General features: G+C 35.5%; 1 protein-coding gene across 1 annotated transcript; it reads left to right on the top strand.

The window, feature by feature from the left end:
* The first annotated feature begins 44 nt into the window (after positions 1–44).
* Positions 45–26,273, top strand: LOC100367206 (DBH-like monooxygenase protein 1 homolog). The gene is made up of 12 exons (XM_078008273.2): positions 45–423; positions 16,018–16,167; positions 16,287–16,469; positions 16,682–16,768; positions 17,726–17,905; positions 18,108–18,210; positions 18,348–18,514; positions 19,567–19,767; positions 21,258–21,317; positions 22,218–22,354; positions 24,841–25,000; positions 25,092–26,273. The coding sequence occupies exons 1-12, from the start codon at positions 145–147 to the stop codon at positions 25,263–25,265; spliced, it is 1,881 nt and encodes a 626-aa protein (XP_077864399.2). The 5' UTR covers positions 45–144; the 3' UTR covers positions 25,266–26,273.
* Positions 26,274–27,145: the final 872 nt, after the last annotated feature.

Raw genomic sequence — 27,145 nt, 5'->3', positions numbered from 1 at the left:
TCACTAGTCAATTTTACACTACTGTCCCGGATAGGAACAGGGGCAATAGAAACTGTCGCTTGACAAACACGTGACTAATTGCTTACAAAAGAAAGTACAGGTGTAAACAACGACTAAACACAGAGACCAACAAGACATTTCAACATGGCGCAAAGAGGTTTCCTATTGCTGATATTGTACGTACCTGTAGCTACTATCATTGCAACCCCATTGGTTCCAACAGAAGAGTTCACGCACCACGCATTTTTGGATGAGTATGGTTTCTATAAATTATTTTGGAAGTTTAACCAAGAAAAGATCACGTTCGAAGTTCACGTGAAAACAACTGGCTATGTCGGATTTGGGTTTTCCCCCAATGGAGGTATGCCCGGATCGGACATTGTCATTGGATGGGTGACTAACAACGGTAAAACGCAATTTACGGTAAGTAATTGTAATTTATTTTATTATAAAACATATTTGCCTTTACCAAGACTTAAATTGTTGGTAAACAATACTGAGCAAATCGTTTTTTTTTCTTGGGACATGGCATCGGATCGTGTCTCTCTCCTTGCGTTCAACTTTTATCTAGGGTAAAATACATTAAAACTTGTGTTTTATCTCCTGGTTATGCAAGAACTGAACAAATTCTGTTTAATACTATACATACATTTGTTATAGACAGAAACTCCCCAATTAGAACATTTCAAAAGAAAGAACAGTTAATGACATTGATATGACATTGAGAATGTGTTTATCTTGGTTCATTGAAATTCGTTAGTCACGTGACAATGCATGTATTGACCTAAATTTGACCTTCTTGAGTTCACAAGGCGACAAAGAGTGCGATCAAATAACTCAAATACAAATTTTAATTGTGCTTTAGCCATTTGCCAATATGCAACAGACCTGTATTTATATTTGTGTTTACCGGAGAGCTGAGGTCACACTATGACTGAGTGACATTTATTTCAAATATGATGCAGCAAGCGTGTATATTTTATATTTTAGTGTTCGACGCTCTGTGTTTCTGTGTTGACGTGCGTGATTTAATTACTGTCTGTATAGCCCGCGGCACAGTTGTGAATTTAATGTGGCTGTTCTGAGGGTCAGGTTCTCCCGATGAACTGATGCTTAAAAGCTAAGCAAATGTGATTAATTAACCCCGGACAGCTCGCGATTCCGAGTGTTCATATGTCCGAGTGTTCATTTGTTCGAGGGTCCATTTGTTCGAGGGTTCATTAGTCCGACGGTCTTAAATGGTAAAGGAATCCCATTTATTGTTAAATTTTGAACGCATTTTGCAACTTCAGGATATATTTTTATTCAAAAAAAATCGTTGAATTAATTTAGAAGTTAGCTTGTATATATGTCATGCTAAATTAATAAAACATTATCGGAAAAAAATACTTGGGTAGTTACAATATCTACACCAAAATTTAATCATTTTATTAGTCTGATTGCTATGGGTTTTGGTGATCTAATAATGTAAGTAAAACATTTTTAAAATGAAAATAATAATAATAAATAAATACATTTTAAAAATGTCAATAAGATATTCGCGCCCATCATTTAGAGCTGTAGACTTGAGAATTATTACCGATATTTATATTTTACTTGACAAAAAATATCACATTTATATTTACCCAAACTTCCGATCAATAGCCCCGGGTAAGTCCCCGGTAGGCAACGTAATTACCCCACCCCCGTGGCATGGGTTCGTCGCGTGCGAACCGGTGATCAATCATTTATATTTTGAATCGACTTCGTCAAATTTGGTACGGTATTTGCCGCTCTGTTTTTCATGTATGGAACAACATTTTGCAAAATTTTAAAGAAGTTCTCCAAGGGAGTGGCATCATTGTATATCTACCCATTGTAAAATTTGCAACAAGAAAGGGTAAATCATTACATTACGTATAATGAAGCGTCACAATTGGAACATAAGGCGTACTCTATGTAAATGTGTCATCAGCAAAGTTCGAATAGACCTAGCTTGAGCCATTCCATTAGAGCGCGTCCGTTCCATTACAGAGCGTTCCATTAGAGAGCGGTCACGTGACGTGTGATCACCTGACAAGTGCTGGATACACGCTCTAACGGAAAATACCGTTAGGTTTAGCGAATTTACGAACCGTTACGAAAGAGTTTGCTAGTTCGAAGACCGTTTTTGTAAAAGCGACAGCCTTGGTCGATACACTGTTCATTTACACAATCTTTCCTGGCACCATACGCACTCACACTGTTAGCGGCGGAGTGAAACGCGCCCATGTCATGCCATTAACCGATTACTGACGTTTATGTATTTCATGTCTTTGGCATGAAAGCTATAAAATATATAAAATACAATGCCTTGCTATCGTTTGAACATTTCAAATATTTAATTAGTCTAGCGTTTTTTTTCTCATTCCATTGGAGACGAGTCGCTCTTCATTTCATTACAGGACGGTATGACCCAAACCACCCTCTAACGTCGCTCTATTTACTTGAATTGATATGGGAGCTGTTAAATATATTTAATACAATATATTCAAACAGTTTTGAACATTTCAATTATTTAATTTGCCAAGCGATATTGTCATTCCATTACAGACGAGTCGCTCTTCATTCCATTACAGGACGGTATGACCAAAACCACCCTCTAACGTCGCTCTATTTACTTGAATTGATATGGGAGCTATTAAATATATTTAATACAATATATTCTAACAGTTTTGAATGTTTCAATTATTTAATTGGCCAAGCGATATTGTCATTCCATTACAGACGAGTCGCTTTTCATTCCATTACAGGACGGTATGACCCAAACCACCCTCTAACGTCGCTCTATTTACTTGAATTGATATGGGAGCTGTTAAATATATTTAATACAATATATTCAAACAGTTTTGAACATTTCAATTATTTAATTTGCCAAGCGATATTGTCATTCCATTACAGACGAGTCGCTCTTCATTCCATTACAGGACGGTATGACCAAAACCACCCTCTAACGTCGCTCTATTTACTTGAATTGATATGGGAGCTATTAAATATATTTAATACAATATATTCTAACAGTTTTGAATGTTTCAATTATTTAATTGGCCAAGCGATATTGTCATTCCATTACAGACGAGTCGCTTTTCATTCCATTACAGGACGGTTTGACCCAAACCACCCTTTAACCTCGCTCTATTTACTCGATTTGATATGAAAGCAATTAAATATATTTAATACAATATATTCAAACAGTTTTGAACATTTCAATTATTTAATTTGCCAAGCGATCGTTTCATTCCATTACAGACGAGTCGCTCTTCATTCCATTACAGGACGTTATGACCAAAACCACCCTCTAACGTCGCTCTATTTACTTGAATTGACATGGAAGCTATTAAATATAATTAATACAATATATTCAAACAGTTTTGAATGTTTCAATTATTTAATTGGCCAAGCGATATTGTCATTCCATTACAGACGAGTCGCTTTTCATTCCATTACAGGACGGTTTGACCCAAACCACCCTTTAACCTCGCTCTATTTACTCGATTTGATATGAAAGCAATTAAATATATTTAATACAATATATTCAAACAGTTTTGAACATTTCAATTATTTAATTTGCCAAGCGATCGTTTCATTCCATTACAGACGAGTCGCTCTTCATTCCATTACAGGACGTTATGACCAAAACCACCCTCTAACGTCGCTCTATTTACTTGAATTGACATGGAAGCTATTAAATATAATTAATACAATATATTCAAACAGTTTTGAATGTTTCAATTATTTAATTGGCCAAGTGATCTTGCCATTCCATTATAGACAAATCTCTCCTCATTATTTAGAGCCCACTATGGCAGAAACCACTCTCTACGTCACTGTATTTATTTTATTTTACATGGGAGATGAAGAATATATGTAGTAAATTTCAATTATTTATTCGCCAAACGATTTGCATTGTTTGAAGTACGCACAAAGGCTATTGCTGATTCAGTTGCTATTCAGTTGCTAACTGAATGAATGATGTCTAAACATCATATACATAAAACTATTTCCTGATTATAGCGACGTTAAATCCATCTCATTAGGCGTTGAATTACGTCACCTTCGGTGGTCGTCTAATTTATTCAATGACATATATCGCCGGCAGGCAAATGGTTTTTTGAGCTGGACCTGTATTTGGAGTCAATACAAAATATTTTGATGCATTTTGTTTCCTGGGACGATAGACTTGATGAATCGGTATGGTGGCATGACATCATCCTTGGGTATTTTTTTCTAATTTTGCATAAATCCGAAATGGTCATCACGATACCATAACACGGCATATCAACACCTCCAATTAATATTTGTTCGTGATTTAAAAAGCGACATTCTTGTTAAAAGGTACTAGAATGTCTCTTGAGCGAATCATGTGATCATTTTAACATTCCTTATTTGCATAACTCCAAGATAACCGCCTTAGTATTATACTATTGATTTCTCCATTAGAATTGTGTTTAGTTCAAAAATTAGTCTAGTATTTGTCAGATAAGAGAAGAATCTGTATCATTGGTATGTTTAATTCCTGCGTGATTTTTATAATTTGAATGGCTATAATATACGCATATAATAACATTAAAGTGCTTGTGAAATGCCTGCTATTTTTTGGCCAAAATCATTTATTGGTGCATCAATATCAGTATTTTTTACGTTATTAAGTATAAAATAAATTTTCAAAGTGAAAAAATGGGTTTCAAATGTAGGTTTAAAATGTTATTTTAATGTATTTTAAAACGAGGCTCTTCATTAACTCCTCATTTGCATACTAGTACTAAAATATCCTTTTTGACATATGAAGGATAACTTGCTGGTCAGCGTACATTGCCGTTAATGTATGTAAGACGCATTTCTTATTCAATTTTTTTCAATTGTCTTTGACTGAATTGCTACTCAGATATTTGTTTCTCGAGGATGAGTGGACCATATAGACCACATATTATCGTTATAAGTTTATCGTACAGGGTTGAGTTAGATACAAAATATATCCTTTCTGACGCGCCTGGTCGCCGCGATCAACCGTGTACTGTACAATCACAGTCAATTGCATTGTGGTCGATGAAGTCGATTGAAGTGCCGACTACTATTGCCGTACAACTCTCAACGATCGCCATGTCTTGAGTTATCGCGATTGTCATAATTACGACATCACATTAAAGAATACGTGGACGCAAAATATTGACAGTCCACTTATTACGCAGATCAAATTGCAAGAAAAGATCACAGAAGTGTGAAATCAATCACAAAACAATTCAGAAAATTTTAGACAGCATAATTAAAAACAATTGCATGTGAATGCTGCGTGATTTACTGTTGACGCATCGGTTTTCGCGTCACGTCATTGCTACCTCTTACATAACACGAACTACATTAGTCTGGAAGCTACTTCTCAAAAGCCTTCTAAAAACGGTTTTAGCTGTACCCCACGTCAAACATTGTGAAAACAGACTTTTCTTACGCAAAATGATCTGACATTTTCAAAAATGCCTATTTCCAGGGCGGAAAATGCCCTAAAAGTGGTGAAAATTGACATGTTATTATGGCAACCTGAAAATATTATGAAATCATTAAAAAATCTATATTTTCAATACATATGAAGATATAGAAGTAAAGTTGGTACCAAAATGTAGATCGTGGATTGGCCCAATTATTTATGACATCATATATGCTAATTAGCTAATTTGCAACAACACTGTCTTTTTAAAGAAAATTATATATATTGCGTGATTGTTTTTTCAGGAAGATACAGTCTTCACAACACTATTTGCCCAATTATTTATGACATCATATAAGCTAATTTGCATATTAGCTAATTTGCATATTACTTAAATAACATTGCAATTAAGTTAACCATGTACAAGCATTTATCTTATCGGAAATAGATAACTAGGGGTTATCGAAATCCATAGGATTGTGTGTAGTCGTGAAGCTAAGATCCCACGGAAATCTCGTCTCGTACACTGCGATATTTGGAACGTATTTCAATGAGTACGCGAAAGAACCCGGGACGCTTTAACAACAATGCGATTGATACAATTTCCGCTTTGGGAGAAGTTGTTTCTTTAACCAAACAAGGTATATATTTCAGTGAAATATTCAAACCATAGATTTTGATATTTAATGTCCAACAGGATTGATAATCGCCAAATCTTTCAGTTGTTTTACATGTCAAAATACGAGACAATGTTTTCATGGGATCTTGGTTTCATGACTTACAACATACTAACACTTAATTATGTACCTTGTCTCATTGATACTAAACATTTCATAAACAGGTGTTCCTTACGCAAAATGGTTCAGAAACATTCTATTGTCACTTTCAGCTTAGAGTGTGGTCACGATTATGACATTTGCATCCCTGGTAAATAATAAAATCAAATCATGTTTGTTACCAGCGATCCAAGTGCCATTCATATGATTACAGTCTAAGCTGAAAGTGATTGTAGACCATTATGCGAGGTGTGGGGAATACTAACTAAATGGTCAGTTTGGTTTTCAACTATCAAAGTAAAATCCATTTGCGAAGATTTCCTATTGAGGAAACAATAAACAAGAGGAGCAAAATACCAGGAGGAATTCTTGGAAAAAGCAGAAATCAAGATGCAGTTGGGAGATGGATTGAAATAACAGATGACCGCTCATAGATAACTGAAAACATCAGAAGATATGCTGGTATATCAGATGAATGCAAGTGGCTCTACAAAGAGGCAGGACCCTCCCGGATAAAAAAAAAAGATGAGAAAGATGTGAGACGTGTAGTCAAGGTCCTTGCCAGCATGTTGAATCCATTTTCTAAATCAGAGAAGTTAACTTCAATTTCAACAGGGGTAGCAGCAGAAGATAAAACAGAGAAGTTTCTACTACTCAACAGAATGGTGATCAACTTTGTAAAGAGTTTGTGAAATGTCGACTGATCAAAGCTGAATCATCAGAGTCTGCTGAAGCATACATTTTTGAAACGCTATCGAAACAGAAGCTTCAAACGTAAACTTAAAGTTACGGGGCGAAATTTAATCATCAAGGCAGAACATTAATTTTTCTGCAAATTGGTGTTTTTTGCAAGGTCACGAGAGCTTCACCTATTTCAGGGCAGATGCAGACAGTGATTATGACTAACGATGATTTAAAACACTTTAAAAACACAATTGAACCTTGAAAACATTGGACATGTATTAATCTAAGAAGGTTTTGTATGATTTCCCAAAACTAGTTTTGTAAAGTAACAGAACATAAATTTGAAGTGTTTGCACAATTTGCTGCAGTGCAGATGCACACTTTCTTCAGGGTTATCATTACTGTTTTCATGTAAAACCAAGACACATGATATGGTGAATAGTTTGCTATAAAGCTTGTTCATTTCGCATAATTGTGCTTAGTTCTGTATGCAAATAATTTGTATAAATATTTTTTTTCAAATCTGATTGCCATGTTCATAGTTGTATTGTCTTATTTATAACATTTTATAATTACAGAAAATAAAATGATAACCTTCAGAATAATATTGAGCAAAAATAGTGTTGTGAAGACTATATGTTCCTGAAAAAACAAAACACGCAATATATATAATTTTCGTTGAAAAAACAGGTTTGTTGGTAATTTCTGAATATGCAAATTACCTAATTAGCATATATGATGTCTTAAATGATTGGGCCAATCCACGATCAACATTTTGGTACCAACCTTACATCCGTATTTTCATATGTATTGAAAATATAGATCTTTTAACGATTTCATGATATTTTCATGTAGCCATAGCAACATGCTAATTTTCAGCCTTTTCAGGACATTTCTGTTCTGGAAACAAGCATTTTTGAAAAAGTCAGAACATCTTGCATAAGAAAAGTCTGTTTCCAAATTCTTGGCCTTAGCTTCCAGACCATATGGTCTCTTCAAAATGTTATCCAAAATCCCAAAACATTTTTCCAAGTTGTTCTTTTATAAATGGGGGCAATTGTTTCGCGTGGGGGTTTATGGTATGACGGTATAAAGAGAATGTCCATCCCAACTTTTTCTCATTGATTTTAGGGTTTTCGTATGCTGATGTTACAACTTCGGATCGTTTGAAAACGCGTAAATTCGCACACCATTACGCCAAAAATATAACGTTTAAAAAAAACGCTGACCGAAAAATATATATCGTTAATATTATTGTTAAATGACGCAGTATTATAAAAGTATAGTACAAGAGCATGGCTTCCTCTCATATTTTGGCGTTTGATGGAGCACTTTTAATTCGGCTAGAGTCGGAAAGCCGAAAACAGTCGACTGTTTCAGGATCGGTGGGCATGGCTACAACAAGAGAAATATCTCAAATTTACTCAGATACGAATAATCATTTTCAACCAAAAAATCAATAATTGTCTATTTCAGTGGAACACAAACACAAAACGGTAAATGTGTGGTTTGGCATTTCACAGTCACAGGCATGTTCTTTGTAGAAATCATGACTATTAGCATAAATATATAATAAGCAATCAATAACATATTATAATAACAAAATATACTGGTTCAAACAATAAAAACTAAATACATGCTAGTGCACAGCTAGCTGATCTTGTTGTAACAATCTTCTATGTGACATTCACATATAATACATGGTAGTCATTTTACTTTATACAGTCATGCATTTTTGGTACAGGATACTCTCACATGAATAGCTATATGAAATGAAATACTATATTGGAACACGCACCGCTCATCAAGTATTAGTAAGACTTAGTAATCTCATCACACGTTCAACAGTGAAGTATAATATCTAGTGCCGGTGCACCATACTTAAATACATGTTTCATCACAAGAGCTTGCAAGTGAAAACGTTCTCTTTTTCAGTTGTGGTGGTAGTAGCGTTTTGTGTTGACATGCTATGTTTGCGAACTTTAACTTAACCTAACCTAAAGGACCATATATGGGCATCAGTTTTTGTGAATTAAAGATAGATAATTTATACATATTCCGCAGTAGATTCATCGAAAATTCTTCCAATATTATACACATAACCACAAAATTTTTATTATTGGATGTAGGTACACCCATGAAGAGATAAGTCATGAAGGAGAAGTGATCCAGCATCAGCATATCTCAACATCTCATGTAAAGAAATATTAAATCATTACGCTACAAGCAGTGATGAATGTAAAGCTGAATAGATGTACATGTATAATGTATCGGCAGTCGATACTTATCATCTGTACTATGTATATATCCAACTCATACTTCACTATTGAGAGCCACATCTTAATGTATAAACTGTAATTAACACCGGAAATACACAACATAGCACAATACCTAAGTGTTGTCCATGTATGCTCTTTGACATATTTGGCTGTTATTTTATAATTAAAGAAAGTTCGTCATAAAACACATTTAAGAATGCTATTTAATGTCATAACATAGCAATGTTCATGTGCTCGAACCTATCATAGCAACACACTGGGCTACAAAAGCTTATAAACAGAAATATTACCTGCAACAGAATTGCAAGATCGTGTATGGGAACATGAAACACCAACACTAGTTTATGTTATGCAATAGCAATTTGTTTCAAATACTATACTCGATAGTGTTACCCTTTCTCCAAGTATTCAATGCGATCCTGTATGAACGAGTCATGAAAATACAAAACTACCATATGTTATTATTTGGATGCCACACAAGTCGCCTGTAAAAATGAGATGACAGCAATATGAGATATATGATGCAGAGAACTATACTTGATATGTAAATTACAGTGCATGTATCTTCTGATTATTAGAGATGTATCAGTAACATGAACATGTACAGGTATGATAGTAAAACAATATATAGGTTTCATCAAGGTATTTGTATTACATGCATTATTAGGAAGAGTATTCAATATCTTATATAATGCTGACCATTATTATAATTTAGTAACTACTGGTGCCACACAGGCATTGTAACTTCGAGTTACGGGTGACATAGATTTTTTATTTTGTTTAATGTGTTATGTTTTCCGTAACTGGAAGTTCAGTTAACAGTTAATTCGAAATTTATTAGGTGGTTGTCAAAGAAATTTTGGTCAATAAATGCCATGTGGAACTAATTAATTATTAATGTAAGTCAGTAATTTAATTACGTATATTAATAAGCAATTAGTAGTTTCTCCATATGTATCTCAAGAACCACTTAACAAGCATGAGTAAAAGTTCAAACTCTGGAACTATATATGTATGGTACAACAATTTTCCTTACCCCGTTGTATCGGTTTAACACAAGATTGAAAACGCATGGGTTTTGGGACTCATAGTTACGCGTAGTGAAATAATGAACGTGTAATTATATTTTATTCAGAATATCTGGGAGTTATACACATAGTGGTTTTCGTTTATGACAGTTGAAGTTGCTGTCATGATTTACATTTACATGTATTTAGTGTATATGAGTATATAGCTTTATTACCATCAACTTTTAATAATTTAGGAAACAACGATATATAATTCATTCCACCACAACAACACCGATGTATGCGGTCAAACATGGGGAAATATATTTTGCTTGAATAAGTTCCTGTAGGAAGATGTAGTTAAAGATGCATTCACACATCAAATCCAACAGCAAGCTAAATACACAAATAATTTGAATGTTATATATTAAAAGAAAAGTCTGACAACATAAGAACATACAATTTACAGTTTGTTCATATCACTGTTCATTCTCTAGATATTTAACTTTTTAATAATTTATGTAGTATTATGGGTAAAGTATAACATCATATTCTCTGTTGTCAGAAATTGACAAATGATTTCATCTATAACTTCGAACTTCAAATTGGCTGAAAGTGTAAAACGTGGTAGCATGCATGTACCGGCGCCAAACAAGCATATAAAAATAGTTGTCAGGACGGAAATGTAAATACTAGTATTCATTTGTGTGTTTTTCTACCAAATGCTCAAATGTCCTTATATTGTATACAATTTATCAATGTGAATAGATTATACGGGTGATATATAACCTGTTGGCAACAAAAAGGAACAAAACAATGTCATTCTACTTTTAATGATTAAAATAATCATTGTTATTGTTTTCACGTTTTTGGCATTATTTTCACTTTATGTTTATTTGTAACATTCTAATTTCCATTACTACAATTATACACGTGAGTAATATGCACACTGACCATTTGAACAAATTCGCTTCAGTATTTACTCAATTTTTTTAAAACAGTGGATATGATGTCACACTTTACCCACAGTTTTTTGCTGGAGAATCAATATGACGGACTACATAATAGTGATGAAAAGTTGAATATATAGAGAATGAAAAGTGATAAAAATAACTGTAACTTGCTTGCTACAGTTGAAGAGGTCTTTCTTTAGGGAGCATTATATTGTTTGGCTTGACTTCAAAGTACATGTCATGCACAAATCATATCTACTATATAACTGGCCCTCTAAGTAAATAAAGCCAACTAAGAGTAATTTAAGAGTGCTGCGTTAAGTCACATTTGAAGTAAATTTCTCGCTACCTAACCACTATATAATAACATGCTACATAACATTCCACCATTGTAAACTATTCTAACAAAAAAACAAAAAAAAACTATTCTAACATGCATTTTTCATCAATATTTGATGCCCTTTCTTAGAAAAGTTCGGTGACCCTATATTTTTATTTCAGAATCTTTACCATTATAGTAATCCAATCCCTCTAGCTGGATTTCTGAGTATTTTTAGTGGTAGAAAACTACCCTAAGTAGGCATTCACTTTTTACACCCTCTGGAAATCAGTTATCTAGCGTGTTTAGAGTGTGTTATGATCCTCGCTTTGGACTCAATTCCGGCGTGCGCAAGTGACGACCCCCGCTTTAACTAACTTTGAATTAAAGGAAATATTACTATGACGTTGTGTGTTTCATGACTTCATTAAATAACATGTTTTTTATCTGATAAATAGGCATGTTTACTTCAAGCATTAACATCGTGTTTACCATATTCTGTTTATACTTTAAATCGATGGTTTGTGGAATAATATAGGTAACGGGATGAGCACATAATACGTGAATATGGCTAATCAAATTATTGAAATGTTGGAAACTGTTTGAATACATTATATTAAATATAAATTATAGCTCACATTTCAAATCAATAGGATGACGTTATGGGTGGTATTGGTCATACCGTCCTGTAATGAAATGAAGAGCGACTCGTCTGTAATGGAATGACAATATCGCTTGGCCAATTAAATAATTGAAATGTTCAAAACTGTTTGAATATATTGTATTAAATATATTTAATAGCTCCCATATCAATTCATGTAAATAGAGCTAGGTTAAAGGGTGGTTTAGGTCAAACCGTCCTGTAATGGAATGAAGAGCGACTCGTCTGTAATGGAATGACACGATCGATTGGCCAATTAAATAATTGAAACATTCAAAACTGTTAGAATATATTGTATTAAATATATTTAACAGCTCCCATATCAATTCAAGTAAATAGAGCGACGTTAGAGGGTGGTTTGGGTCATACCGTCCTGTAATGGAATGAAGAGCGACTCGTCTGTAATGGAATGACACGATCGCTTGGCAAATTAAATAATTGAAATGTTCAAAACTGTTTGAATATATTGTATTAAATATATTTAATTGCTCCCATATCAAATCGAGTAAATAGAGCGAGGTTAAAGGGTGGTTTGGGTCAAACCGTCCTGTAATGGAATGAAGAGCGACTCGTCTGTAATGGAATGACACGATCGCTTGGCCAATTAAATAATTGAAATGTTCAAAACTGTTTGAATATATTTTAATAATTATATTTAATAGCTCCCATGTCAATTCAAGTAAATAGAGCGACGTTAGAGGGTGGTTTTGGTCATACCGTCCTGTAATGGAATGAAGAGCGACTCGTCTGTAATGGAATGACACGATCGCTTGGCAAATTAAATAATTGAAATGTTCAAAACTGTTTGAATATATTGTATTAAGTATATTTAATTGCTCCCATATCAAATCGAGTAAATAGAGCGAGGTTAAAGGGTGGTTTTGGTCAAACCGTCCTGTAATGGAATGAAAAGCGACTCGTCTGTAATGGAATGGCACGATCGCTTGGCCAATTAAATAATTGAAATGGTCAAAACTGTTTGAATATATTTTAATATTTATATTTAATAGCTCCCATGTCAATTCAAGTAAATAGAGCGACGTTAGAGGGTGGTTTTGGTCATACCGTCCTGTAATGGAATGAAGAGCGACTCGTCTGTAATGGAATGACACGATCGCTTGGCCAATTAAATAATTGATGAAACATTCAAAACTGTTAGAATATATTGTATTAAATATATTTAACAGCTCCCATATCAATTCAAGTAAATAGAGCGACGTTAGAGGGTGGTTTGGGTCATACCGTCCTGTAATGGAATGAAGAGCGACTCGTCTGTAATGGAATGACATGATCGCTTGGCCAATTAAATAATTGAAATGTTCAAAACTGTTTGAATATATTTTAATAATTATATTTAATAGCTCCCATGTCAATTCAAGTAAATAGAGCGACGTTAGAGGGTGGTTTTGGTCATACCGTTCTGTAATGGAATGAAGAGCGACTCGTCTGTAATGGAATGACACGATCGCTTGGCCAATTAAATAATTGAAACATTCAAAACTGTTAGAATATATTGTATTAAATATATTTAACAGCTCCCATATCAATTCAAGTAAATAGAGCGACGTTAGAGGGTGGTTTGGGTCATACCGTCCTGTAATGGAATGAAGAGCGACTCGTCTGTAATGGAATGACACGATCGCTTGGCAAATTAAATAATTGAAATGTTCAAAACTGTTAGAATATATTGTATTAAATATATTTAACAGCTCCCATATCAATTCAAGTAAATAGAGCGACGTTAGAGGGTGGTTTGGGTCATACCGTCCTGTAATGGAATGAAGAGCGACTCGTCTGTAATGGAATGACACGATCGCTTGGCCAATTAAATAATTGAAATGTTCAAAACTGTTAGAATATATTGTATTAAATATATTTAACAGCTCCCATATCAATTCAAGTAAATAGAGCGACGTTAGAGGGTGGTTTGGGTCATACCGTCCTGTAATGGAATGAAGAGCGACTCGTCTGTAATGGAATGACAATATCGCTTGGCCAATTAAATAATTGAAACATTCAAAACTGTTAGAATATATTGTATTAAATATATTTAATAGCTCCCATATCAATTCAAGTAAATAGAGCGACGTTAGAGGGTGGTTTTGGTCATACCGTCCTGTAATGGAATGAAGAGCGACTCGTCTGTAATGGAATGACAATATCGCTTGGCAAATTAAATAATTGAAATGTTCAAAACTGTTTGAATATATTGTATTAAATATATTTAACAGCTCCCATATCAATTCAAGTAAATAGAGCGACGTTAGAGGGTGGTTTGGGTCATACCGTCCTGTAATGGAATGAAGAGCGACTCGTCTGTAATGGAATGACACGATCGCTTGGCAAATTAAATAATTGAAATGTTCAAAACTGCTTGAATATATTGTATTAAATATATTTAATAGCTCCCATATCAATTCAAGTAAATAGAGCGACGTCAGAGGGTGGTTTTGGTCATACCGTTCTGTAATGGAATGAAGAGCGACTCGTCTGTAATGGAATGACACGATCGCTTGGCAAATTAAATAATTGAAATGTTCAAACTGTTTGAATATATTGTATTAAATATATTTAATTGCTCCCATATCAAATCGTCTAAATAGAGCTAGGTTAAAGGGTGGTTTAGGTCAAACCGTCCTGTAATGGAATGAAGAGCGACTCGTCTGTAATGGAATGACACGATCGCTTGGCCAATTAAATAATTGAAATGTTCAAAACTGTTTGAATATATTTTAATAATTATATTTAATAGCTCCCATGTCAATTCAAGTAAATAGAGCGACGTTAGAGGGTGGTTTTGGTCATACCGTCCTGTAATGGAATGAAGAGCGACTCGTCTGTAATGGAATGACACGATCGTTTGGCAAATTAAATAATTGAAATGTTGAAAACTGTTTGAATATATTGTATTAAATATATTTAATTGCTCCCATATCAAATCGAGTAAATAGAGCGAGGTTAGAGGGTGGTTTGGGTCAAACCGTCCTGTAATGGAATGAAGAGTGATTCGTTTGTAATGGAATGACAATATCGCTTGGCCAATTAAATAATTGAAATGTTCAAAACTGTTTGAATATATTGTATTAAATATATTTAATAGCTCGCATATCAAATCGAGTAAATAGAGCGACGTCAGAGGGTGGTTTTGGTCATACCGTTCTGTAATGGAATGAAGAGCGACTCGTCTCCAATGGAATGAAAAAAAAAAACGCTAGACTAATTAAATATTTGAAATGTTCAAACGATAGCAAGGCATTGTATTTTATATATTTTATAGCTTTCATGCCAAAGACATGAAATACATAGACGTCAGTAATCGGTTAATGGCATGACATGGGCGCGTTTCACTCCGCCGCTAACAGTGTGAGTGCGTATGGTGCCAGGAAAGATTGTGTAAATGAACAGTGTATCGACCAAGGCTGTCGCTTTTACAAAAACGGTCTTCGAACGAGCAAACTCTTTCGTAACGGTTCGTAAATTCGCTAAACCTAACGGTATTTTCCGTTAGAGCGTGTATCCAGCACTTGTCAGGTGATCACACGTCACGTGCCCGCTCTCTAATGGAACGCTCTGTAATGGAACGGACGCGCTCTAATGGAATGGCTCGAGCTAGGTCTCTCTCGCAAAGTTCGCTTTTGTCAATCTGAAAGGTGCCGCTTGACGACTGGTGCTGTGCAGTACCGGATTAAACTAGTGCTGGCCCTATAGCATAAGTTATAAATCGCCCTAAATTTAAAAAAAAGGATTAAGACTATTTTTGAAACTTACACAGCTAATAATAATAATCATAATAATAATCGCCAGTACATTCCTACGGGTTTACGAATTGTAGTAATGTATTGGTTTGTGTGATACTAAGAGTCAAGTTATGTTTTCAATGTGTTATCTCACCGTCCAGGATCGACATGCACTTCATTACGGGGAGCCTCGAATCGATATCAAACAAGACTATACTTTATTATACGGGAGGGAAGAGGACGAGTACACCATCTTGAAATTTGAAAGAAAACTTGACACGTGTGACGATGAACAGGATCGGATAATAACGGTTTGTATTCACAATGTTACACTAAAGTTACGTCGTTCATCTAACCGCAATCCATAAAGGTTTGACAGTTGCTTTCATAACTATCTATACATTTAACGTTTCCATCCATCCATCCATAGTCTGACACAATGAGACTAATTTGGGCATACCACCCTGGCAAACCAGAAGATGGTCAGCCGTTGCCATGGCATGGTCGCGAGAAGCGAGGAGTACGAAGCATGTATCTTATGTCAGTATCACCCGATTTGATCCCTAGCTTAGAAGGAGAGAACGTCAAAATCATGGAGTTCCTAAATGAGAATGTAAGAAATCTAAATGAGTTCATTTCATTGCAGCACGCCTTTAGTTGCTACGTGACTATGCATGTGTTGTAATACGTTGTATGTTGGAAATGACTGACCATATATCTGCTGAATCTGCTACGGCTTCAAATGTGCAGGCAATTGACGCGAGTAACCTACTATCTCTTGGAATTTACACTATCTTTCTATTTATACCTCCATTTACTTTGTAGGTGAGTGTTCCCTGGCATCAAGATACAACATATAACTGTAAAGGATTCGCCATTCCAAGATTGAATGGTAAACATCATATAATTAAGGTAAGACTTTTTTTATTTAAAAACTCTTAAATACAAAACCGAATTATTGAGAAATACACGGATGTAATCAAGCAAGGATGACATATCTCCACACATAATATCCACACAATCCAATTATTTGTTAAAAAAAGTATTATCTTGCTAATGTTTTATAAAGATTTGCCAATATACACAAAATATCTCGCGTTGAAATTGTTTTTTGTTGCTTTAATTAATAGTACAGTAAAACTGATGTCACCTCTTACTACTACGAGAATCAGAACACTAGCTTTCAGTTTTCGACGTTGTGAAATTCTTTCGTTTTTATGCAGAAAAATACAGTATTTTTACCAAGTAAAACCATATTTGTTAAAGTTCATACATGAGTTGTTAAACACACTACATAGTTTGCTATTTCATTTACCTTCTTTTATTCACATTACAAGACAAATAATATGCCACAGTATCGAGAATATAGTGAACTAACTTTTATTGTAACATCCTTCATGTATAATCGGTAATTACGAAAATGATTGTGTACATATTGAATACATTAATTATTCGTAATATATTTTTGGATTTCCTTCTCAAAAAGTCTCGCAGTGTTGACTATAGATTAGCTTGCAGTTGCGATTCCGATGAAAAATCCTTGAAAAATAAATATAAATTGAGTAAACGAGGAGTGAACGCGAAAGTCATGTGACCGCGAAATCATTACAACAATCATTACAAGCCTGAATCTGGCCGGTAATGCGAGGGCGCTTACACTGATGGCAAGTCTGTTGGCATTTCGCGGTCACATGACGTTAACCCCTCATTTACGCAATTTATATTTATTTTTCATCGCAATCGCAGCAGACTCCAAGCAAGTCTATGTTGACTAGTATAATAATATTTTCTCCACTCGTATGTTGATTCGCGCGAATAAATATTACATTTATAATAATCTTCACTTGGTAATTTATAATTTATACTTAGTACGAACCTATTGTGCAACCAGGCAATGAAGCATTGGTACATCACATACTAGTTTACATGTGTTATGGAGATTTGAATGATACACACCATGGTATTGAGGGCGAGTGCTATTCGCCAAATATGCCACCTGAATTGTATGAATGCGGCACAACCATCATGGCATGGGCTATTGGGGGAGGGGTGAGTACAGCCAACGTTATTCTGATGTGAACTTTCAAAAACCTTTCATTTTCGTTTAAGCGATGAGTAAACTTGGCATCGTTGTCGACTGTCAATATTTTTTCTGACAGAAAAGTGATATTATTTACTTAAATCTCTGTTTAGTGATGATTTATTACTTTCATATTGAAATAATGTAACTAATATAAACTTTTATTGTCAGCCATTCTTTTTCCCTGATGTGGCAGGATTCTCGCTGGGAGATGATGGAGATCCTACTTTTGTTATGCTGGAGACGCATTATGACAACCCTGAATACAAAAGCAGTAGGTTGCAATCAATTAGTTGGAGCATGGCAATTCTGATTGTATCGATCGTTGATATAACACTGGGTGATACTAAATATGTATATTATATTTGAGGTCACTGTCGCATAACGCTTGCTTCTGATTTCATTTTGCAGCTTTCGTGGACAGTTCTGGTATGAGGATCTATTATACATCTAAACTAAGGGAATTTGATGCAACGATGCTTACCGTTGGTCACCTCGTTCGACCCACTCAGGTGATTCCACCAGGCATGAGAAAATTCACTACCAAGGCGTATTGCTCCGGTAATTGCACGCGTAATGTAAGTAGTCAACGTGTTTCAAAATTTCTTCTGAATGACGCTGATCAGTGGTTTAGCATTGAAGGTTACTTTGCAACCGAAACTCCAATAGCCTAACCTACAGTTAGCATTAACGGTTATTACAACTACAGTCCTAATGGTCTAACAAACCACCACGCAGTTAGCATTAACAATTACTTTACAACCACAGTCAAATGGCATAACACGCAGTCCCAATGGTCTAACAAACCACCATGCAGTTAGGATTAACAATTACTTTACAACCACAGTCAAATGGCATAACACGCAGTCCCAATGGTCTAACAAACCACCACGCAGTTAGCATTAACAATTACTTTACAACCACAGTCAAATGGCATAACACGCAGTCCCAATGGTCTAACAAACCACCACGCAGTTAGCATTAACAATTACTTTACAACCACAGTCAAATGGCATAACACGCAGTCCCAATGGTCTAACAAACCACCATGCAGTTAGGATTAACAATTACTTTACAACCACAGTCAAATGGCATAACACGCAGTCCTAATGGTCTAACAAACCACCATGCAGTTAGGATTAACAATTACTTTACAACCACAGTCAAATGACATAACACGCAGTTAACATTAACAGTCACTTTAAAATTCAAAAGAATGCAAGTTCGAGTAATACCATTCGCTTGGCATATTACGTTAAATTGCAAAAGCGAGCCAATGCAAACGAGAATGTCAAATGTAACCGCAGAAGGGCTCCCTTGGCGCTGTTCGTGTGCTAAGCCTTGTGATTGGCTAAGTTGCTGTCAGTCGCCATTTTGAATTTATAAGCATTTTATATAAAATCAATTCACGCCTTCATGAAACCCGGTGTATACACTCATGTAATTAACATAATATGTATACATGTTTCGAATGTCTATTAAACAGTCGCATCCTCCCAGTGAAACTGTCAACGCTCTTGCATATTTTAAATTACCTCAGCATAGTTCCGTGAGTTATTTTTTTGTATATTTGACAGGTTTTTCTGTTGTACGTTTTCATGTGAAACTCTGTTTTTATTATACTTTACAGACTTTGACTGATTCTTCTACAAACGAAACAACCGACTTGCATATATTTGCAGGAAACCTCCACAGCCATTTAGCAGGGCGATCCATGCGCCTACGTCATATTAGAGAGGGCACGGAGCTTCCCAATATCATCAAAGACGAGTATTATGATTTCAACTATCAGGAGCTAAATCACCTGCCCACAGAAGTGATTTTAAAAGCGGTAAATATATCGATATACAGGGCAATTGCGAACATGTAAACACGCAAGGTGACTGTTGAGGTGACTGTCTGGTCGCCCCGCAACGTATACCACGACCAAGACAGCTGCATAAACTGCAGCAATAAATCGTGTTGAAATCTGCCAAGGGTTAATGTTGAGGCTTTGGCTGAATAAATGGTCCTTGGCTGGCGAAAGTGCTACATCACACTAACTCGACTCCAAAAAATGTGACTCGCAATAAATGTGTGATGAACGGGACATACAATGACTAGATGGACACGCACATGCCAAATCGCTGACGTAACAGACAAACCACAGTCAGCTAGCGTATAGGCAATAATAAAATGAATGCGATTAATTTACTGACAGACATTTACTATATGGCAGCCGTCTCGAATACCGCCTGAAACTAAATAAAGAAACAAGTTTATAAAGAGTTTTTCAGTTTCCTACAAATCGGGGAAAATATCAAACTTTCACGGTCAAACGATCCGCTTTGGCAATATACCAGGTGTACCGGGTAACGCATTGGTTTAATACCATGATAAAGAATTACAGCAAATAATTTTAGATAAACTGGTTACACTGGTTATGTGCGAACAAGAATTACATATTCGTAGATGAGACCTGGGGTAAAAACAAATCATAGGTTATATGGTTATGCTCACCGGGGTAGAAGTGCATCAAAAAGGGTGATATTTACCTGGAGCTTGTAGGAGTTGATGGTGTGAAATATTTTTCTGTAGTTGACCGACCGTAAATGTTCTCAGTAACCGTAGTCGCATTTACAGAAAATGGTTAATCTATCCTCAATACCCGGCGATATTGTGATAATGCCTCATTTCATCTTGACGACATTGGAGCAATGCCGTCAAACTGGTTACGGTACCTGGAGATTGAAATGATCGTAACATATTAACAAAAATTAAGAAGAGAATTACGTTTTATTTGGAGGTTTTACCGAAGACCGTTTAGATACATTGCGTGAGAATGTTGCCGCTGTTGTTCACCGTGCTGTTTTTACGATACACCCCGACGTCACTTGGAATGTTACACTAATACGGAAATATATTCACTTCTAAATCTTAGTTCCAAACAAGTACAGACAAAACAAAGGTTTAATGCATGAGTGATCTGTATATATTTAATACCCACCACAGGGACGAGTATACCACGAAATTTGAACCAGTTTCAAGAAATATACACACGAGCGATAGCGAGTCTGTAATAGAGTGTCTACATGTATTGTTATAAAAAAAAGTCAAAGACCATGTTTAAAGCGAGGGGAATCGTCACCTGCGCATGCGGCAGATTGCCATAGCGTGCCATTGTTTACAAACAAGCGTCTACCCTTTGCGTATTAGCGTGTGTTGTTATCGTCGCTTGGGACTCAATTCCCGCGCGTGCGCAGGTGACGAGCCTCTAGCTTTAATATGCATCTAATCCATTGAATTTATGCTGTATGTATTGTACCACCTTTGTAATTACAGGGTGATAGTTTGATGCTTGAGTGTGACTACGACACGATGGATAGAACCAGTCCCATATACGTGAGTTAGTTCATTTGTTACATAGTATAGACATTAACAGCAATCTACATTTTTTGAACAAGTGAGAAGACATATAAATCGAGGCCCTTGATTATGTTTTTCTATATCAAAAGTTACCACAACGGTACATTAAACTCCATGAAACACGCGCCTTTTTATTCAAGTTCCACACACAGTAAACTTTTATCTACACGAGCCTATGACAGGGAACCTGTGAACTATATTCCACTCTACGCCTAGTCTCTATGCGGAGGGAGGGGGGAGTATTGGCTGGTAACTTGTGTAAGGAGTATACAAGAGACGAAGGTTCTAGAAAGCCCATATTTTTATGGAAAAGAATGTAAAATAAAATCTATCAAAAGTGCCAGCTTGAATAATATCAGTTGCTCTTTTAAATTTTGCCGAAGACCTACCTTCATTTCACCAATATCGGTAGAATAAATAAAGCAAACTACACTTAGTCTAATTGACTCCATTTACAAATAAATAATGGTTATACAGAAAGAACAACACAGTTAAGCTCAGATGGAGGCGCGGTCTATTCAGAATTTGTCAAAAACCAATCACAAGACTGGTTACGAACCGCAGCGAGTTTACCAGTCTTGTGATTGGTTCTTGTTTATTCTTACCATAGATACCAGCTGATACCTCATCCCGCGCATTGAAACAAGGCGTACAGTTGATTATAGTTTTTTGGCCCCCTGTTGTTCTGTCGAATTACATAGTATGACTACTCTATCACTGTAAACATTGTCAACTCGAATATTACGGTTTCCATGCCAACCATCGGACATACAATCTAAAAACCATATTTGTCTTGGAATACCATCTTCATTGCACTTTCAAGTTAGTGTACAAGAAACATATGTAATATATATAATATACTTTTTTTCTTTCCAGGGCGGCCTTGGTACTTACGATGAAATGTGTCTTGCGTTTATGTATACCTATCCAAGATCTTCGTTAAAGAAATGTTCAAGTACTCTATTGGGTTCCAGCATAGCTGAAGTAGTCAATGTAGAAATAGATCGTGGCCTGTAAGTACATAGAAATGGTGTATTGTAATGTAATATAAATTACTTTCTTTCTAGGACGGCATTGGTACTTATTATGAAACGTGTCTTATGTTTACGTGTGCCTGCCCAAGATTAAGAATTTCTAAGTGTTTGCGCGTCTTCTCGCCGAATCTGACCACAGGAAACTAAATTGTATCAATATTTTCAGCAGCACATACTTTAACTTAAGAACAGTATCTTACAGTATCATTTATATATATATATGTCATAACAGAAACATATTAATGCATAAATACATATTGTTATTGGTAAATATGAGCAGAGAATATACACGTATTTGGGAGTCTAGACCAATAGTGAGCCATGAAACATTGTTAACTCCTCAGCGAAAAATTTACATAGTTGGTAAAGTTTCATTGAATATATTTAAGTTATATATATTTTATTTTAAGACATTAACGGTTTACTAGAATATAGCACCTCGAGGGAAATATATAAATAATACTACCCAAACAAGTATAAAACATTGCTTAATAAACACAGTTTTCACTTTGCTCGGGATGGTATCTTCTGTAAAGTGGAAATAATATATTCAGTCACAAGTTTATATATGGACCTCAATATATATAGTATCAAGTGCACTATAGCGTGAAATCATGGTATAAAATCGAAATCTGGAGTACAAAAATATGCAGATACATTTCACTCTCGCATCGCAATTTTTATAAACAGAGCTATTTAAAAAAAATCGTCGATACTAAAGTCGTGCGAAGATATGGTACTATGAATAATAACAACTCATTTCCTTGACCAGCTTTTTCGTCGTTAACGATGAGGTAATGTGATGCGTAGCGTTTCTAAAATTACTGTACTGTTAGGCATACAAGATTATGGCAGAAAATATGATCTCTGGTCAGTCCGTGGTGTTATAAATAACAGTATTACTGGCCTATCATATCGGAAATATGCAGTTCTATAGCTGGAGTTTAAAATTGGCATGTTTAATAAGCGCCCTCTATGGCAGGGGTTGCGTTCCGGGTTCATACTACTAATTAGAACTCCAAAAAAGACAATGTTAACATATGATTGTTATATGAAAATGTAGTTTATTGAGCTTGGGTCGTATTTAATGACACGTACTTTACCATGTCATGTGCGCATGTGTATTGATAACGCGGCCATTTGTGTAATAAACCAGTTGTGTTGTTTATATCGTCTCGGAGCTTGCACTTGTTTAGTTTGTCGCAGCTTTCACTGTGCCAAGAACTCAATTTGGCGACGAGGACTTTGAATGTTAGCGTAGAGAGAACCGATAGAACAAGTGAAGTGAGTACAAATTGCTGTTGAGCCTGCTTTGAAGCAAATCAAATCAGTGTCAGCCCACTCCCGCCAGATACAGCTACTTTGCGCCTGGAAAGGTGGATAGCAAGATTCGATAACTATTTTGTAGCCAAGAATATTACTCAGGATACGAGTAAAGAGCTGCCTTACTCTCCACGGTTATCCACCTTGCTGGGGAAAAGGTAATGGGAAGTCGAAACGTACGACCAGTTGCATTGAAGACAGAACTGAGTGAGTACTTCGCGCCAAAACGAAATGTAGTCTATGAAGTGTATGTGTTTCGCCAGGCAAATCAATAACATCGAGGAACACTTCATACATGTGCCGCTAGATTACGGTAGCTAGACAAGAACTGTGAATTTCATGAAAAGAGAAAGAAATAGAATTTCAGATTATAGAAATGCTTTAATCCGAAAATAAGAGAAAAGTGATTGAGGGGGATAATTTTTTTTCTTTGGTGATTTATTGTAATATGGTCGTTCACTGGAAGCCACTATGGATCGGACACACAGTACGTCTACAACCAGTGAATAGGCTGAAGCACATAGTAATGTACCCACCGTGCACAGAATGCACCATTACAAGCCTAGGGGAACCGGTAACGGTAACGTAGGTTAGAAACAATTATATTGGGGTTGTAGTGGTAAATGGCCGTATGAATAAGAAAACTGAATAAAAATACATGACAGTACACTTGGATCATATTTATTCAATACTACACATTCGTGGTGTCACTACCAGTGAAAGGTTATGCTCGTTACATTGCTAGACTGTGGAGTGCAACACAAACGACCTATACCATTTGTGGGAACGTCACAGCAAAGAAAAAGATATTGTCAGCGTACACTGGGAACAAACTTTGCAAGACTGCTGAATTGTCAGCTGCCCAGAACATGATGATGGGCACTGCAGTGTCAACATCCAACCAGGTGCCAGTACTGAATGTGAAAGGAGTGCATCCATGAAATGCATAGAATGACAGGAATTTACTGTCAGCCACTTCACTTCTAATGGGGACAGTTAAGACCACAAATGCACTTAATGGCCTAGCATGAACCAGTTGAGCATCTGATAGATATTAGACACATGTGTGGTGCACCACCTTCTCTGCTACTATGTTTTCCGGGAAGACAGTGAGATCTCATTTCATGTGTTGTTCTTGTTAGGTACCGCAACATCATCACTGCACCAGAGCAGTACGCAAACACACCCCTGAATGTATACTTGGACTACATGAATTGGACAGATGAGATTAAATCTGATCTCCAAGCCAAGTACGACAATGGACTAATGTATGAATATTGTCCACACACGGAGTTAAATGAGGTAAGTATTGTAGTGTATCATGTTCGTGTCTTATTTACTCTAGTGCCAGTACACACATACGAAAACAACCAGTAATATCTTCTTCTTTCAGGATTCGTATTTCACTCCGACTCCAATAAGTGAAACGTTGCCGGACTATAACAGACAGTGTGATTTTGGAGGCGACGGTGATGAGGTTGATGCCGCTGATGGCGCTGTTGAAATTGCCCTCAATATGTTTCTGCAAGTTCTTACCTTAATCATTGTGTGCACATTGTCGAAGTAATATCTTTAATAGATTTTGTGCCGTTGAGACACTGTCTCGACATGTTATATTCATAAAAACGCGAATAACTCCACTAAATTGAAATCAACGTTCAACCTCGGTCCATTGGTTAAAGGAAAAGTCAAGGCAAACATATCACTCCCAGATGAAAGAGTGCGGCAAATATACGAAAAGGCAATCTACAGGTTTTTTATATCACTTTTCATTCTCTAGATATTCAACTTTTCATCAGTCTTATATAGTCCGCCATCATGTTCCTCCAGCAAAGGATTATGGGTAAAGTATGAAGACATATTCACTGTTGTGAGAAATTGAGAAAATAATTTCACCTATAACTTCAAAAGTTGACATACATATAAAATAGTTTTCATGACAACAGAACTGAAAATTTGTGTGTTTTTCTTCCAAATGCTCAGGTTTTCGTATACTAGTATTGTATACAATTTATCCATGCGAGTAGGTTATACAGGTTATATATATTCTGTTGACCAAAAAATGGAACAAAAAATTGTCCAGCAACCAAAATAACGATAACCAAAATGTTTATATCTTTAAGTTTTGTGTATTTGTAACATTCTAATTTCCTTTACTATAGTAATATACATTAGTAATATGTACACCGAAAATTTGAACAAGTTCAGCTCAGTATTTCTCAGGTTAAAGCATCTTCTTAATTTTTCACAACAGAGGATATGATGTCACACTTTAGCCACAACCGATTGGTGGATAAACAAGATGGCCGACTAAATAATACTGATATAACCGATGAAACGTTAAATTGCTAGGGAATGAAAAGTGATATAAAAAAAACTGTAAATTGCATTCTCCTACATTTATTGAGCTCTTTCATCTGGGAGCATTGTGTTGTTTGTCTTGACTTTGTCTTTAATATTATCCATGTCATATTGCCAATATCATGCAACAACTACTACAAACGTTCAGTCTTCTTTGGCGATCAATATGCATACACAGACAAAATGCAATGAAACAACTTGAACATGAACTTTATCCACGAATCACGCTTTATCATATGGCAAACTCTTGAAACTGTCATATATTTGCAAGCAGGTCTGAAACCCCGTTTCTGTTTATTAATATTAAAACGTAACGAATCTTTGTTTTAACACAGCTACGACATTGACAAGAAACGTAACGATTATTACTTGGATACAAATACGCCATTGTCATGAATTGTAATGATTTTTATTTGAATACAAATATGTCATTGTCATGAAAAACGTAACGATTCTTATTTGGATACAAATACGTAACGATTCTTATTTGGATACAAATACGTCATTGTCGTGAAAAACGTAACGATTCTTATTTGGCTACAAATACGTCATTGTCGTGAAACGTAACGATTCTCATTTGGATACAAATACGTCATTGTCATGAAATGTAACGATTCTTATTTGGATACAAATACGTCATTGTCGTGTAAAACGTAACGATTCTTATTTGGTACAAATACGTCATAACGATTCTTATTTGGCTACGAAAACGTCATTGTCATGAAACGTAACAATTTTTATTTGGGTACAAATACGTAATTGTCATGAAATGTAACGATTCTTATTTGGATACAAATACGTCATTGTCGTGAAAAACGTAACGATTCTTATTTGGCTACAAATACGTCATTGTCGTGAAACGTAACGATTCTTGTTTGGATACAAATACGTCATTGTCGTGTAAAACGTAACGATTCTTATTTGGTACAAATACGTCATTGTCATGAAACGTAACAATTTTTATTTGGATACAAATACGTCATTGTCATGAAATGTAACGATTCTTATTTGGTACAAATACGTCATTGTCATGAAACGTAACGATTTTTATTTGGATACAGATACGTCATTGTCATGAAACGTAAC

This window comes from Saccoglossus kowalevskii, chromosome 15 (assembly GCF_978046115.1).
Source record: "Saccoglossus kowalevskii chromosome 15, keSacKowa6.1, whole genome shotgun sequence".
Lineage (NCBI taxonomy): Eukaryota > Metazoa > Hemichordata > Enteropneusta > Harrimaniidae > Saccoglossus > Saccoglossus kowalevskii.
This window is presented reverse-complemented; position numbering and strand designations above follow the sequence as displayed.

Excerpts from the sequence above, each read along its gene's own strand:
- LOC100367206 (XM_078008273.2), top strand. The coding sequence starts at position 145 with ATGGCGCAAAGAGGTTTCCTATTGCTGATATTGTACGTACCTGTAGCT. Across the intron at positions 19,768-21,257 it reads CAGAAGTGATTTTAAAAGCG|GGTGATAGTTTGATGCTTGA; the intron begins GTAAATATATCG and ends TTGTAATTACAG. Across the intron at positions 25,001-25,091 it reads CACACACGGAGTTAAATGAG|GATTCGTATTTCACTCCGAC; the intron begins GTAAGTATTGTA and ends TTCTTCTTTCAG.